At 44.9% G+C, this 17,842-nt stretch overlaps 1 protein-coding gene across 1 annotated transcript in view; it reads left to right on the top strand.

The window, feature by feature from the left end:
• pms2 (PMS1 homolog 2, mismatch repair system component) overlaps positions 1-17,842 on the top strand; it is a 44,941-nt gene that overhangs the window by 10,727 nt on the left and 16,372 nt on the right. The window contains exons 4-7 of the mRNA XM_072269143.1: positions 1,783-1,885; positions 4,490-4,673; positions 5,415-5,582; positions 15,642-15,739. Of these exons, the coding sequence (XP_072125244.1) occupies positions 1,783-1,885; positions 4,490-4,673; positions 5,415-5,582; positions 15,642-15,739 (553 nt within the window). The remainder of the gene's footprint in view (positions 1-1,782; positions 1,886-4,489; positions 4,674-5,414; positions 5,583-15,641; positions 15,740-17,842) is intronic.

Genomic DNA, 17,842 nt, shown 5'->3' with positions numbered 1-17,842 from the left:
TTTAAATACAGATAGTGTGAGGTGATGGATTTTGGAAAGTCAAATTATCGTCCGACTTGTACTGCGAAAAATACTACACAGGGATTTTAATAGAACAGTGGGATTTGGGAATACAAGTGCATAGCTTATTTATAAAGTGGTGTCACGGGTAGACAGAGTGGTGGAAAAGGTACTTGGCACTGGCTTTCTTCAGTCCGGGGATTGGTTATAGGGGTTGGGGCATAACGTTGCAGTTGTTTAAGTCATTGGTAAGGCCACACTTTGAGTATTGTGTACAATTTTAGTCACTCTGTTAAAGAAAAGACTCAGTTAATCTGGAAAGAGTGCAGAAAAGATTTACAAGTATTAGAGGGCTTGAGTTATAGGGAGGGGTTGGCCAGGCTCACTGTGTATTCTTTGGAACATAGAAGAATGAGAGGGCGACCTTATAGAGATGTTTAAAGTTATCAAAGCCATAGATAAAGTGAACAATGCTGGTGTTCTCCCCCCGCCCCCCCCCACCAGGGCAGGAGAGTCCAAAACTAGGGGGCATGGTTTTGGGGTGAGAGGGGAAAAGTTTGAAAGAGACCTGAGGGGCAACGCTTTTACACAGAGGGTTGTGGGTATATCCAATGAGCTTCTAGAGGAAGTGATTGAGGCAGATACAATAGTATCATTTAAGAAGCACTTGGATGGGTATATGGAGGGTCCGAGCTTAGTGAGACATGGACCAAATGCACAAAATTGGGACTAGTTTAGTGGGCACTGTGGTTGGCATGGACTCATTGGGCTGCTAGGCCTGTATCTGTGCTGTATTGCTGTATGACCGTGACTCTAGGACCTTTCTTTGTGGCCAGTGATGGTCAGACTTGGGATACCAACTGGCAAAGTTTGTGCTGTGCCTCACAGTTCAAGTAATCCTGACTTGATCCGTATTTTATAGAACTTTCTGGTGCATAAGTCCATAGGGCCTGATTGAATGTACTCCAGTCAGGTTATTGGAGAGAAACAAGAGATGAGATTGCTGGGGCCAAAACCAAGATTTTTATGTCCTCTCTAGTCACAAGCATGGTCCCAGAGGACTGGCAAATAGCTAGTGTTGTTGTTTTGTTCAAGAAGGGAGCAGGAAAGATGTCAATAAGATTGAAAGAGTACAGAGAAAATTTACAAGGAAGTTGCAGGGACTTGAGGGCCCAAGTTATAGGAAAAGGTTGAATAGGTTGAAACGTTATTCCCTGGAGCACAGAGTGAGGGGGGATTTGATAGAGGTATACAAAATTATGAGGGGTATAGATAGGGTAAATGCAAGTAGACTTTTTCCCACTGAGGCTGGGTGAGTCTAGAACTAGAGGTCATAGGTTATGGTGAAAGGTGAAATGTTTAAGGAGAACAAGAAGGGGAAATTCTTCACTCAGAGGGTGGTGAGAGTGTGGAGCAAGCTGCCAGTGGAAGTGGTGGTTTGATTACAGTACTTAAGAGAAGATTGGATAAGTGCATGATAGGAGCGGTGTGGAGGGCTATGTTTCAGGTGCAGATCAATGCGACGAGACCGAATAACAGTGTGGACTAGATGGGCTGAAGGGCCTGTTCTGTATTTTATGATTATGACTGTAAGGGAAATAGGGATAATCCTGGAAATGATAAACCAGATTTAATTTATGTTAAAATATATATTAAAAGCCTAAAGAATAATGTCTCTTCGATTTTACTTTTAAAAGTTACTAAGAATTTGTTCATAAAATGTAAACAGTAAATTTTATGACAAATATTTTTATATTTGCAAATATATATTGATTTTCAAAGCACTGAAACATTACACATCCAAGCTACAAGATTTCTCTGACCTGTTGCACATGGACACATTTGGATTTAGAGGTGAAGCCTTGAGCTCCTTGTGTGCCCTGAGGTAAAGTTACTTTCAAAATCTTCACGTGTGTTGCATTGTTTGTAGATTCTGGAGTAGACATTGTTTCCTGTATTCTTCCCTCGGAGGAAAGTGTGAAAGTATGTTTTTATTTAGAGATACAGGCACCATGAGCTCGCACCACCCAGCTACGTCCATGTGACCATTTAACTTACTGTAACGTTCAGTTATATTGGCTCGTATATGTCTAGGGGAAATCCCGCCCAGCACCTGCCTCAACGTTTCCCATGGAGTCGGTTGCCGCCCGAATCAATCCCAAACATCAATCATCAGCCAGCACACCCAGTACGTTTTACCAAGTACACTTTATAGATATTACTAATTCTATGACATTAATATAAATTCGATACAGAAAGGGAAGTAATGAATAAAAGGCGCCAAGACTTATCAAAGTCCAAGTTCTTCGCGTGCAACCGTTGGAGCTCAATCGATTCCCGACGACCACCCGGATCCTGTCGGCTCACGGCTCAGGACCACCTGGAGTGATCAACCGGAGCCTCTCCGCACGTCCACTGTCCTCCCCGTCTCCCCTCTGACTCCCCATCTCCCCTCCGACTCCTCGTCTCTCCACTGTCCTCTCCGTTCCCCCTCCGACTTCCCGTCTCTCCACCGTCCTCCTTGTCTCTCCACCGTCCTCCCCGTCTCTCCTCCGACTCTCCCCCGCACGTCCGCCGTCCTCCCCCCTCACCTCCGATTCCCCGTCTCTCCTCCGACTCCCCGTCTCTCCTCCGACTCCCCATCTCCCCTCTGACCCCCTGTCTCCCTTCTGACCCCCCCGTCTCCCCTCCGTCCTCCCCGTCTCCCCTCCGACTCCCTATTTCTCCTCCGACCCCCCTCACCTCCGACTCCCCGTCTCTCCTCCGACTCCCCGTCTCTCCTCCGACTCCCCGTCTCCCCTCTGACCCCCCGTCTCCCCTCTGACCCCCCGTCTCCCCTCTGACCCCCCCGTCTCCCCTCCGTCCTCCCCGTCTCTCCTCCGACTCCCTATCTCTCCTCCGACCCCCGTCTCTCCGACTCCCCATCTCTCCACCAACTCCCCACCAAAAACCCCATCCACCGTCCTCCCCGTCTCTCCTCCGACTCCCCCCAAAAAACCCCGTCCACCGTCCTCCCCGTCTCTCCTCCGACTCCCCGTCAAAAACCCCCGCACGTCCGCCGTCCTCCTCGTCTCTTCTTCAACTCCCTGCCAAAAACCCCGTCGCCAGTCATATGAGACAGCATTATCATCTGAAAAAAAACGATACATGACCACCCATTGGCTAATAGCACCCTGCTGTCTGTATTAACCCCAGCAAATGTCTAGTTAGAGACTTTCTCAGCATTCCCCAGTATAACATAACAAAGAAGCCATTTTAAATTTAACAAAAAGGAAAGACCCCGTACATTACTAACCGAAACGTCTTTGGGATGTGCGAGGAAACCGGAGCTCCCAGAGGAAACCCACCTGGTTATGGGGAGAACAGACTCTTCACAGACAGTGACAGGAATTGAACCAGGGTCACTAACACTGTACTAGTGCTATGCTAACCACTATGCTACCGTGTCACCTCATGTGCAAACTCCACTCTTTGGCAGCGTCCAAAATTGGGACTGACACTGAGAATCTGGAACTGATATTGATTTATTCATTATGTGCCGTGTTGTATGATGCGGGCGATTATGGCCTTGAACATGATTATTCTTGGCAAATTTTTCTGCAGAGGTAGTTTGTCATTGCCTTCTTCTGGGCAGTGTCTTTGCAAGACGGGTGACCCCAGCCATTATCAATCCTCTTCTGAGATTGTTGCCTGGCGTCAGTGGTGACATAACCAGGACTTGTGATCTGCATTGGCTGCTCATATGACCGTCCACCACCTGCTCCTGTGGCTTCACGTGACCCTGGTTGGGTTGGGAGAGGGGGTGCTAAGCATCTGCTACACCTTGTCCAATGGAGAACTGCAGGCTAGTGGAGGGAAGGAACGCCTCAAACCTCTTTTGGTAGAGACGTATCTCCATTTCGCCACCCAGGAACTGATACCCCAATCAAAAGGAATGCAGTGGGTGTTACTGGGCTCTTCCAGGAGAAATCAGTCAAAGGTTGGTCAGATGAAGCTATGCTGCAAATTGACAGGTAATGTGGACCCAGTGGAAAAATGGTTCCAATTCTACAGCAGTGTATTGCAGTCTTGTTTAAGGTCTACACCAGTGCTTAGGCACAATTGCTAGTGCAATTGCTTCTGAACCCAACTTTAAGAAATAGTCATAGTCATACTTTATTGATCCCGGGGGAAATTGGTTACCAGAAAGGTGTAAGGGACACAGAAACAACCAACTCCAGTAATATCATGAAGGATCCCACCCACCCTGCTCATGGACTGTTTGTCCCACTCCCAACAGGGTAGAGGCTACGTAGCATCCACACCAGGACCACCAGACTCCAAAACAGTCCCTTTCCCCAAGCAGTAAGGTACCTTCAGCCACTAACCCACACCTCCAAAAGCATTGTGCTGGCCTGACTAAATAATTCAGTTTACTATTTTAGCTACTATTTAACCTGAAAGGAAGAGATCAGGCTGTCCTATATCATTGTCCCTCTGCTCTTGACAGCAACCTTTCAATTGTGACTTGCCACAAGACTGCCAAAGTTGGAACCCGCCTGCTATTTGACAATAATGGGCACATCAGCCAAAAAATGCCATATCCTCGACAGCAAGGGACAACAGTTAACGTCCAGCAGTTGTTTAATACACTTCCGGTCAGGCACAAGGAGTTTCTGCGAAATATTAAGAAGGTAGGTTAAAGTTTTTCAAGTAGAGCAATACTAATAGTCAACATGAAACATTTTCAAAATCAGAATCGGGTTTAAAATCACAGGCATATGTTGTGAAATTATGTAATATGTTGTGTTGGCACGTGGCCAAGTGGTTAAGGTATTCGTCTAGTGGTCTGAAGGTCGCTAGTTCGAGCCTTGGCTGAGGTAGCGTGTTGTGTCCTCGAGCAAGGCACTTAACCTCACATTGCTCTGAGACGACACCAGTGCCAAGCTGTGTGGGTCCTAATGCCCTTCCCTTGGACAACATCAGTGGCATGGAGAGGGGAGACTTGCAGCATGGGCAACTGCTGGTCTTCCATACAACCTTGCCCAGGCCTGTGCCCTGGAAACCTTCCAAGGCGCAAATCCATGGTCTCATGAGACTAACGGATGCCTATTATATTATGTTGTGAAATACGTTATTTTGCGGCAGAGATCATTGCAATGCATAATGATAAGTTACTATAAAGAAATATACAGTACTGAGCAAAAGTTGAATCTTGAAATGATCCTTATTTCATCATATTTTGTCATACTGTATCAGAATAATTTTCTTGACTATTCTTCTATTTATAATTCCTTAAGTGCATCTTTTTTGTTAGATTCTGGTAAATTGTTATCCAAAAATTATGATTGCAAAACTCTCATTGCGTTGAAAGGAAACCACAACATTAATAGTCCTAAACTTCTGAACACTTTTTAAAAAATCTTAACACACAGGAGTACGGTAAAATGGTGCAGGTGCTGCAGGCCTATTGCATCATTTCCACAGGGATACGGATCACATGTACAAATCAGGTTGGACAAGGAAAGAAAAACCCTGTTGTTTGTACTAGTGGCTGCTCCACGTTAAAGGAGAATATCGGCGCTGTCTTTGGATCAAAGCAGGTGAAATATTTATATATCATTCACACTCTGAATCAGAATAAGGTTTAATAGCACTGGCATGCAATGCCTTGAAAAAATATTCATTCCCCAACCGTTTTGTTCATATAAGTGAGTGTTACAACTTGGGATTTTGTCAATTTAACTGAGAATTTTTATTTGTAAATCACATGCTTCTTTTTTCACAGTAGAGCCCAAAAATCAGGGAAAATTGTAAAGCATGAAGAACTAAAAATTCAAAAACTGGAATGTCACATGTTCACAAATATTCATTGCCCCCACCTCCCCCTTGCTCAGTACTTGGTTGAACTACCTCTTGCAGCTATTATAGCCAGTAGTCTTTTCAGATAAGTCTCTATTAGCTTTACACTACATATTGGAGCATGATTTGCCCATTTCTCCTTGCAACGTTTCTCAAGCTGTGCCATGGTAGTTGGGAAGCGGTGTGAACAGCAATCTTGATGTCTTGCTAGAGATAAGGTCAGGGCTCTGTGCCCACGCCATGGTTGCTCTGGCAGTGTGCTTTGGGTTGTTGCCTTGCTAAAAGATGAACTTCCTCTCCATTTTAAACTTTCTGCCAAAGGCTAGCAGGTTTTTATCCAGGATCTATGTGTTTAGCATCATTCATTGTTGTATCAATCCTGACCAGATTTCCAGTCCCTGCTGCTGAAAACATCCCCTTAGCATGATGCAACCTCCACCGTACTTCACAGTAGGGATAGTGTTACCTGGCTGATGAGCAATATTAGATTTACATCACACATACTGCCTAGAATTGAGGCCAGGAAGTTCCAGTTTAGTCTTGTCTGATCACTAGACTTTCTTCCACATCTTTACAGTATCTTCTAAGCAACGTTTGCAAAGTTTTTACGGGCAAGGATAATGCTTTTTTTTTAAAAGCTGGTGCTTCTTCCTTGCCACTCTTCTATAAATACTCTTTTTGTGCAAGGCGTTAGAGATTGTGGAGCCATGAACTTCATCTCCAGTTGCAGGCACTGACTTCTGCAGCTCACTCAGAGTGACTGTTGGTGTCACAGTAGACTCTCTTGCAAGTGCCATTCTTCTCTGCCAACTAAGTTTCGAAGAGCAGCCTGACCTAGAGAATGTGGCTGTGGTTTCATATTTTTTCCTCAATGGAATGCACCGAGCTCTGAGGTGTGTTCAGTGCATTTGAGATGGTCTTGTCCCCTTCCCCAGATTTGTGCTTCTCTGTTATCATCTCTGACTTGTCTTGAATGTTCTTTTGTCTTGGTCTTTTGAAAATCTACCATACTGTTGGACCTTACAGAGAGAGGGGGGTATTTGTTCATACTAATTGAAAACAGGTGATCCTCGAATTTTCTACATCAACAAATTGGGTGAGTTGGTAAGGTGAGTGACATGTGAGAGCCTCTTTCGGTCAGAGTTGACCATGGATATTATGTCCTAGCTGTCTAGATATGCAAGCCTGGGCAGTACGATATGGAGAGCAAGCTGTTGCCCATGTAGCAGGCTCCATCTCTCCATGCAACTGATGAACCCAAAGGAATGGCAGAGACTGATACAGTTTGGTACCAGTAGTGTTGCAGGAGTTGCCAGTGAACATTGAACTCAATGTAGGACTGCCTTAGGGACTCCAGCTCTGGATTTCCCTTGGCGTTTACTCCCAAAGCCTTCTCCACGAGTGGGTGTAGCCACAAGGCAGCAGAGGTTTGAGATCAGAGTTTTCCTTCTCCTAGATAAGCTGCCAACCACAGCTGACGAGCCCCATCTACCTGAAGCAACTAGTTTTACGGTGTCAGTAACCGGCCTTTGCCCCTTCTCCCGTCAGTAGAAACTGTTCCACCAGGCTTAGTAGCTAAGCCACACATGAAGGCCAGGAGCTGGACTTGGTTGTCGGAGGCTATTTGAGACGCACGCCACTGAGAGCATTTAATAGGTCGTGGGAGCTTGTCCCCATTACCACCCCCGGGTATAACAACCTTAGTGAACCGAGCTGGTAAGGTAACACCTTATATTGCACCTGAGGAAAGTTAGCTTAGTAATTACAAAGAGGATGAATACTTTTTCAGCCTCACAGTTTTGGTTTTTAATTTTTAGTAAATTGACAGGTTTTGGGAATTTATTTTAATTTGACGTGATGTACGTTGTTTTGTAGATGAACTCAAAAATACTACATCAATATATTTTAAATTTAGAAAATGAGACAGTGAAATATGAAACTAGTTGTGGGGCTGAATACTTCATCAAGGCACTGTATGTTATGAAATTTGTTGTTTTGCGGTACCAGCTCATTGCAATACTTAATAATTTAAAAACTGTAAATGACAAGAAGTATATATTAAAAATTAAATTAGTAGTGCAAAAAGTGTGAGAAAATATAGTGAGATAGTGTTCCTGGGTTCATTGTCCATTCAGAATTCTGATGGCAGAGGAGAAGAAGCTGTTCCTACAATGTTGAGTGTGTGGCTTCATACCCCTGTATCTCCTTGATGGCAGCAATGAGAAGAGGGCATGTCCTGGGTGATGGGAGTCATTAATGATGTTTGCCATCTTTTTGAGGCATCACCTTTTGGAGGTGTCCTCAGTGCTGGGGAGGCCAGTGCCCATGATGGAGCTGACTGAGTTTACAATTTTCTACAGCTTTTTCCGATCCTGTGCAGTGGCTCATCCATGCCAGGCATTGATGCGACCTGTTAGAATGCTCTGCACAGTTCTGCGGCAGGAGTCCTTTAACTGCATTTACAGTCACTGCCTCGTTAGTCCGTTATGTGCGAAGTGATTATTATAGTGCTTCCTCCCGGAAGAGGCTTTGGAGTATTACTTGTAGCGAATTGATTATCAGTAAAATGCAGTTTGATTCTATTAATGAGACAGTTATAAACTTAGTTATGGAGTACTGCAGCACAGAAACAGGCCCTTCAGCCCATACAGTCCATGTTGACCCAATCTGCCTGGTCGCATCTACCTGCAACCAGATCATATCCCTCCAAACCCTAGCTTCTCCTGCTAAGCCAATGTCAGATCCATTAGACTCAAATTTGGGCATAGCCGTTAGTGGAACAATGATAGCTTGGGTCGTTGGAGTTCATTTCCAGCGCCGTCTGTAAGGAGTTTGTACGTTCTCCTCACGATTGCTTGGATTTCCTCCCACATGCTTCGGTTTTGTCTCACATTCCGGGGATGTACTGGTTAGGAGGTCTATTGGTCATTGTAAAATATCCTGTGATTAGGTTAGGGTTAAATTGGTGGGTTGCTGGGTGATGCAACTGATTGGACTGGAAGGCCCTGTTTGCATGGTATCAAGAAAGAAAATGTAAGAAAGAAAGGAAGGAAGGGATGGAGGGAATAATAATAATAATTATACGGGACTCCTGGATAGGTACATGGAGCTTAGAAAAATAGAGGGCTATGGGTAACCCTAGGTAATTTCTAAAGTAAGTATATGTTGGGTACAGCATTGTGCTGTAGGTTTTCTTTGTTTCTATGAAATCATTCATCCCAAATGGATGTCATTGCAGACTATTTGTTAAGCAGTCCAATCAATCCCATCACTCTACTCCTCTGTTGTTGTTGTTCGTCCATCGTTGACGTCGATGAGGACCTCGACACCATAATGTTGGTGTCGAGACTAGCACGTGATTTGGATCTAAGTGAGGGAGAGTTGCGCAGCGTCAGTCTCACTCTCTCTTCCCAATTCCCATCTGTGTCTTGTCCTGCTCTACACGTTCCACAACGCTTGCAGAGACTGCCTTCCTGACCGTTGGACCTTCCATTGGTCTCGTCCGCTCAATCCACCGGATTCTGTCTTCACATGCTGGGATAGACAACTCCCTATCTCACCGAGGGTTTGAGACCCGTCGGCTACCCTCACCTGATTTAGCCGACTTGTCGAAGCCGTTGCCCGGGGTGTGGCCGCTGTCACGTACAAACAGCTACGGGGAGCCACAAGTGAGAGCTGAGTGGCAGGTGGGGACCAAAGGTAGACTAACCGCCCTGAAAAGGACACGACAAGTTCCCCCACCAGAGGTGCTACCCCTCCCTGACACCCCATATACCCCATCTACTCCTCTACAGGGTCCTATAAATTAGTTTTCCTTGAGCCTATCTAATTTATTTTTGAAAGTCTTAATAGATTCTGTTTACTCCTCCCTTGCAGTTTGTTGGTGCAAGATAACAAGAGTTATTTTGTGTAAGAAAAAAAAATCCTCTCATCTTTCCTGTATTTTCAGTCCATCACTTTAAATCTCTGTTCCTTAGTCTTTAAATCAACTGTTGATGAATGCAACTTCTCTCTCCATTACCCCAGCTAAACCTGTCATGATCTACAAATTCCTGTTTGGTGGAGAACAGTTTCAGTCTTTTCATTTTAATTTTATAGATTTTAATGATCTGAAGGTGAGCTTGTACGTTGAAACGTACAATGAAATGCATCGTTTGCATCAACGACCATCACTATCTGAGGATGTGCTGGGGGCAACCTGCAAGTATTGACATGATTCTGATGTCGAACTAGAATGCAAACAACTTACTAACCCTAACCCGTACATTGTTAAGAAGTGAGAGGAGATCAGAGCATCCTGGGGGTCACAGGGAGAACATACAAACTCTTTACAGACAGCAGTAGAAATTGAACCTTATCACTGGCACATTAAACCATATGATGGAGCTGAAATCCCTCATTCTTGGAGCCAGGTTCTCCAAATGCAGCTAAGTTGTACTTATTAAAAAGTTTAAAAGGTTTCACATGAAGTTAGGCACTCTTTTAGCTGCATTCATCTTCCAGTTGGTCCCCTTTTAGCACGTTGCAGAGCAGGCCAGTTTGTTGATTATTATTATTATTAATTGCCCATTTGCCACTGGCATTTAGGGCAGCAATGAAGTTTCTCCATCTCTGTCTGTCCTTGGCCACATAGAAGGAATCTTTTTATTGCTGTTTCCATAGCAATTTTGACTAGTCAGGGTTGTTAGTCCTGAGCTGAACCCCTGAACCTGGAGAACTCTTAGTATGACCTCTACCCTTTGACCTGTTTAACATGGGTGACCCTACCAAGAGCCAAAGCACAAGGCCCTTACTCCAGCCAACTTGGCTGTTTGGGTCTTTGAGGCATGCAAGCCTCCAAAACCTACAACAAGGTTGTGGTCCTTTAGGAGGGCAAGTTGTTGACTTCTTCAGTAAATCAGTTTGTACAATGTGATTAGAATGATTGCCTGTTCTGTATCGTCCTAGTAAGTCTAGGGAAGAATAGAGATGCAATTTTGAGAACAGCAAGTCAAGGTAATTTATTGCCCCAGTTGTTAGGATTATTCCGCCTAAGGCAACTATTGAAAATGCCAAACGTATCCAAGGGATTTTGCATTATAATTACGGAGGAGGGAAGTCCCAGACCATCAACAATAGTCAACCTGTGATTAGTAATGGTCTATGATTGTCACATACCCAGGTACAATGAAAAGCTTTTGTTTGTTTGCCATCCAGATCATTCCATATGTAAGTACATCAAGGTAGTACAAATAGTGAAAAGGATCAGATGCCCTAATTCTGCTCCTATGTCTTATGGTCTATGCAGAAAATACCATTACAGTTACGGAGAAATTGCAGTCCAGATAGACAAAGTGCAAGGACTGTGATGAGGTAGATTGACAGATCAAGAATTCATCTTTATCGTACAGTAAGTCCATTCAAGTCTTATGACGATGACTATAACAGCAGGATAGAAACAGCTTGAGCCTAGTGGTACAACGACACCAGACAAGAATGGAGGCTCTGTAGACTTGCCCTACAAGTGTGCTGTTAGTTCACTTAAAATCCCATCAGTGGAAACTTGTCTGTTCGAACATGAAAGTTCTATTGTCCTTGTAGAGATGCTGAGGTTTAGGTATTAGGCCATAAGGTGTAAGAGCCGAATAAGGTCATTCAGTCCATTGAGTCTGTTCTGCTATTCCATCAGGGCTGATTTATTATCCCTCTCAACCTCATTCTCCTGCCTTCTCCCTGTAACCTTTGATTCCTTGACTAATCAAGAACCTGTCAACCTCCGCTTTAAATATACCCAATGGCCTGGCCTCCACTGTTGTCTGTGGCAATGAATTCCACAGGTTCACCACCCTCTGGCTAAAGAAATCCCTCCTTATCTCTGTTCTAAAGGGACATGCTTCTATTTTAAGGCTATGCCCTCTGATGCTAGATTTCCCCACTATAGGAAACATCCTCTCCACTGCAATCCAATTAAATAATTTAATTCCAATGAAACAACCTGGCCTTCCCCACAACAAGAGCTAAGAGGTGACTGACTGACTGAATAGGGCTATGTGGATCAGTTACTATTATAGTGCGACAACTATGGCAACAAAGAAGCTTTCCTAGTTCCCTGAATCAGATTAATTAAGAAAAGATGTGGCATTGAGGTTGGTACTAAACTAAAATTGCTTCTTTTGGCTGTGCCATAAAATATCAAGGGTAAACTCCCAAATACAATTTTGTACTTGGGACTTGATGCAATCCTGGTTGGCAGCTATGTTACCTATTTAAAACTTACCAGATTACACAACTCTACCGTGTTTCTGGGCTGTGAAAGGAAGAGAGTTAGTCATGGGACTAGCAACCCCATCCCGTAAAACCCCTGTGCTACAGAAATGCCATCAGAAGCCCTAAGACCTTATACCCAGGAGAGGAAGGATCTTCACCTAGAAGATGCATGAAGCTGCAGGTCTGTGGACGTCACAGGGCTGATCATTCAGGTGAATGACTGGCCCAGAACAGAGGGCTCTGGTGAGTTGCTTTTGGGGGGCCTATGCCCAGTAGGCGTGATGGGCTTAAGAGGAGAAGAAGAAATTACACACAGTTAAAAATATAGTTGCAACCAATACTGGGACTTTGAAGGAAGTTTCCTTTGGGTTAGGGCTGACAGGTATTGCTCTTTCATATATATGTTCTGCCATTGCACTAATTGTTTAAGAAATGGTTTTGAAGAGCACTGTAGAAAAGACCATATTGCTTCTGGATACTAACAAAGTGTTTATAATGGGAGGTATGAGCAGTACAAACTTTCATTGAGTGCCAGAGGATTTTATACACTCAAATATACAAATTGCTTGTTAGGTAGCACTAACTAATACTTTGCACAGTAGGAATCTTGTGTAAGGACTTGATCTCGTGAACTAGGGTAGACTCCCAATTCAAAACTTCATGAATGTGCTTGGCCATGATATAGGAAATGAAACATTGTAGCAGTGTAAAGATCCTTCGCCCCGTGATGTTGTGCCAACCTCTTAACCTAGCGAAGATCAATCTAACCTTTCTCGTAGCGTGTCTTATGAGGATAGATTGAGCAAGCTAGTGTTTTTCTCTTATGGGAGAAGGAGTATGAAAGGTGACTTGATAGCATTACCTTAAACAGGTGTGATGTTTCCGCTGCTGGGCCATCGAGCCATCAGCCGGGTTCATCCGTCTTCAGCCGTTTTATCCCCTGACCCGGAACATCCTCGGGATGGTGGGACAGCAGAGGGTGATCAGTCTTCTACCCCCGACGGTCAGACGTCCAGCTGCTATCGTCCCTTCGCAGCCAAAGCCAACTGGACGCTCTCTCTGCTGCTTGGGCCATGGTGTTAACGGCTCTCTTCCTGGTTCTCCCTTCTATCCCTAAGGCTGCCATCATCTTCCAGCATGACCTGGTGGGAAATCCTCTTGCCCCCACTTCGACAGGGAAGTTCCACGTCTGCCAGCCTTGCCGTCTGCAGCCCGCCACCAGGTCTTCGTACCTTGCAAGCTTCCTCTCGTGAGCCTCTTGGCATCGGGTCTCCCGTGGTACTGTCAGCTCTATCACCACGAGCTTCTTTGCACTCGCTGACAGTAGTAGAACGTCTGTTTGAAGTGTGGTCTCTACTATTGGTGGGAACACCAGCTTCTTTCCAAGATCGACCTTCATCTCCCGGTCCTTTGCTGTGCTCAGGATACCGTCTCTACGCTTGTGTGTTGCTGCAGCATGTTCCCCGGTCCTGATGAAGTTGATGATGTTTGGTTGGCTGTCCTTTTTGTGCTCCTTTTTCCTCTCTGTCTCCAAAGTGTGGGCGGGTGCTCTCAAAACCTGGTCGTGTCTCCATCTGTACCGTCCCTGGGAAAGGGCAACCTGGCACGAAGAAAGAACACGCTCTAGGTTGGCTGGTTTCCGGCACAGATGGCACATTGGGTCTTCTGCTATTCCCCAGTTCCGCAGGTTTGTTGGAGTTGGTAATACATCGTACACAGCCCTCAGTAAGAACTGGAGTTGGAAAGATGTATATTTCCATATGTCATCCCATGTTAACACTCTCTGTTCTGTTTCCCACTTTGTCCAGGTCCCTTGACTCCCCATCTCCACTGCTCGCACATATCTAGCCTCCTCCTCTTTCTTCCTTATCTCCTGCTGGACCAAGTGCCGTCTGTCCTTAGGGTTGGCCTCCCGCGACCTGGTTGTTGACTCACATCCCAGGCCTTGTCTGCCCTTACACACTGTTCCAACAACGTCTCTGTCGCGAAGTTGGGACTCTACTTCTTCTACTGCCTCTGCCGCCTTCCATTTGCTCCCTGTCTGTATCCTGACTCCTGCTTCACTGACCTTGTCGTCCTTGGAGTATTTGAGGGTCACAATGGGGCGTGCGGTCCCTGCCTTAAGTTCCTCTACAACTGAGGAGAGGGGCAGCCGGAGCTCGGCTGACTTGCTGTATAGCCCCGTTGAAGAGGAGCACTGCAGTACTCCTAACCACCTTCTCAGATACCAGTTTATCACGCCCTCGATCGTTGACAGGGCGATGTCATACAGCATCATTGGCCACGTTCGTCTGGGTAGGAGCCCATGTTGGAAGATCTATGCCTTAAACTTTCCTGGTAAACCTGATTTGTCGATCTTTACCAGCCTTTCTGTTGTTTCTTGCTCCAGGTGTCGGATATCCTTCAGGCTGATGATATGAGGCATAGACTGAGTGGACAACAAGAAGCTTTTTCCCAGGATGAGATAGGGCTGATAGAAGAACATAGAACATTGCATAACAAGTCAGGCCATTCGGCCCATCTTTTACTCTCCTCTAAATTAATCTAACCCTTCCCTCCCACAGAGGTCACCATTTTTATATCATCTATCTGCCTATCTTAGAGTTTCTTAAGTACCCCTAATGTACTTGCCTCTACTTCCACGCTGGGCAGAACTTTCCATGCACCCAGTACTCTGTGTGAAGAACCTACCTCTGACTAACCTCCCATACTTCCTTCCAATTACCTTAAAATTATGCTCCCTTATATTAGCCATTTCCACCCACCCTGGGGAAAAAGTCTCTGGCTATCCTCTCGATCTATGCCTCATCTCATCTTGTACACCTCTATCAAGTCACCGTTCTTCCTTCTTCGCTCCGATGACCTTCAAAGCGTGACTGACCTTCTGCTTGGTAGGTGGATGCTGAAGGATCCATTGACACTACTCTCACCCACTGAGAATTTTCCAGGAAATAGAGTAACCTATTAGGGAGAGAAAGGGGGGAAAGGTTGTTGTGATCTAGAATAGATACTGGGAACAAATGCTGTAATAAAGAGGGAATTGGACAAGTAATTGAAAAGATGCAGGATTGTGGGGAAAGGCCAGGGGATAGATTTTCAAGAACTTGGACAAGTTACATAAATTCAAAAATACATTTACAACTGGAAGTGGGATTTTAAGCAGTGGTCTCCTATAGGTTAGGGCTGACAGGAATGGCTCTATCAGATGTATTTTGTGCCATTTACTAATGGTTTAAAAATAGTGTTGGAGAGCATTGAAGAAAAGACCATATTTCTGGATACTAACGAAGTATTTATAATGGCAAGTATAAGGTTATTTTGTTTTAATTTAGAGATACAACAAGGTGGGAGGCACTTCTGGCCCAGCAAGTCCGCACAGCCCAACTACACCCATGTGCCCAATTAAACTACCTTCCCGTACATCTTTGGAACATGGGAGGAAACCGACACGGTCACAGAGAGAACGTACAAACTTTGTGTAACCTGGACAGAATAAAAATCATGTGCACAATGATTTTTTTTTTGGTAGTCTTACATTTATTTTCCGTTTTCAGGTACAGAGCCTTGTCCCCTTTGTTCAGCAATGTCCTAGTGAAACTATTTGCGAAGATTATGGAATTAATCCTGTTGATATCCCTGAAAATCTGTACACGTAAGTAACAAACAATAGTTACCGCAATCTGACATTAATTTTTACATTTACTGGGAGTGTTGCAGTTGAGGGGCCCAAAGCGTTACTGAGGATCTCTACCACCCATCCCACGGTCTCTGTGACACGCGACCTTCAGGAAGGAGGTACAGGAGCATCGGGACTAGGACTGCCAGACTGAGTAACAGCTTCTTCCCTCAGGCTGTGAGACTAATGAATACCCTGCCACCACTGAGGTCTGGTCACCAGGACAGTGGGCTGTTTACTGTTTATCTGTGCTGCACACTACGTGCACTTTGAATTATATTTATTAACTTATTTGTGGTAATATTTTGTTTTCTGTGCTGTCTGTGGTTTATGTACAGTCAGAAGACAGTAAACTTGAAGTAATGAACACAAATTGAACAGTTGTAAAATAGAAGAAATGATTCATATTTTCATTATGATGCAGACAGAGACATTCAGTGCATTGGGTCAAAGCTAGCTCTCGGAGCATCCCCTCAATCTCATTTCCCTGCAATGCTTCTTCTATTTCGTGCCTATTAACTTCCCACACTACTCTGTCACCCATCTCTACCACAGGTAATTAGGATACCAAACTACCATTTTCCAATAGTTCATTATCTGAAAAAAGTGGCATTACGATGAGTTTACGTAATTTAAAGGTTAGCTTTATTTGTCCAAAGGGGGTTCACGAGAATGACCCTGGGAATGATATGGTATGAGGAGTGTTTGATGGCTCTGGGCCTATACTCACTGGACTTTAGGGGAATGGGGGGTGGGGGGAATCTCATTGACCCCTATCAAATATTGGAAGGCCTAGATAGAGTGACGAGGAGAGGATGTTTCCTATAGTGGGAGAGTCTAGGACCAGAGGGCATAGCCTCAAAACAGAAGGATGCCTGTTAGAACAGAGATGAGGAATTTCTTAAGGCGGAGGATGGTGAATCTCTGGAATTCATTGCCACAGATGGTTGTGAAGGCCCAGTCATTGGATATATTTAAAGCAGAAGTTGATAGGTTCTTGATTAATAAGATGTCAAAGGTTACAGGAAGAAGGTACGAGAATGGAATTGAAGATGGTCAATAAGCCAGCTATGGTGGAATGGTTGAACAGACTTGTTGGGCTGAATGGCCTAATTCTGCTCCTATGTCTTATGGTCTTATTTCAGGTCAAAGACCTCTCAGATCTGGAAAAAAAAGCAAGTTTGGCTTCCCTGCAGCTTCAAACTGATGGATGGGAAAAGTGATGGATAGGAAAAAAGGAAAATCACTGATAGGGGGAGAATTACTGTGGGGATAAATTGTAGAAGTAGTCTAGTTTGTAGGTTAATGAGAGCAGTTAGACAAATTAGTTTAAAAATTGCAAGATGCGGATATGTGAGGAATGTCAAGCAACAGGTCACGTTAATGGAAGTCTGAGCCAGCATTGCCGAATGAACGATCCACCACGGAACTGAACCAATCTGCTGGAAGGAGCTCAGCATGTCGAGCAGCATCCATGGAGACGGTGGGGAAATAGTCAATGTTTCAGGCTGAAGTAAGAGTGGAGCGGGGATTTGCTGGTATAAAGATTCCAGCATCCGTGGGCTTTTAGGTCCCCAACCTGCTCAATCCTTCCTCATGTTCAATTCCTTCAACCTGCAAATCAACTTCTTAAGCTTCCTCTGAAAGAATGTGCTTGGCACTGGAGGATGGCAGGGTGAGATGCGTCTCTACCAAAGGAGGTGTGAGGTGCTCCTTCCCTCCTGTAGGTTACCCTTGGGCAAGGTGTAGCACATTCATACCCTCCTCCCCCCAACGATCAGAGTCATGTGAAGCCACAGGAGCAGCTGGAGCATATCACAAGTCCTGATTGTGCGACCACTGACACCAGGCAGACTGTCGCCAAAGAGTGTTGGCTGGGGTCGCTCATCTTGTAAACACACAGCCCAGAAGAAGGCAATTGCAAACCACTTCTGTAGAAAAATTTGCCAAGAACAATTATGGTCATGAAAAGATCATGACCACTCACGTCATTCGACATGGCACATAACAAATGAACGAGTTGCATTGGAGGGGGTCCAGAGGAGGTTCATGAGAATAATGTATTTGCCGGAGTTTAGA

This window comes from Mobula birostris, chromosome 9, assembly GCF_030028105.1.
Source record: "Mobula birostris isolate sMobBir1 chromosome 9, sMobBir1.hap1, whole genome shotgun sequence".
Classification (NCBI taxonomy): domain Eukaryota; kingdom Metazoa; phylum Chordata; class Chondrichthyes; order Myliobatiformes; family Myliobatidae; genus Mobula; species Mobula birostris.
Note: the sequence above shows the minus strand (reverse complement) of the source record. Positions and strands in the feature narration are given on the sequence as shown.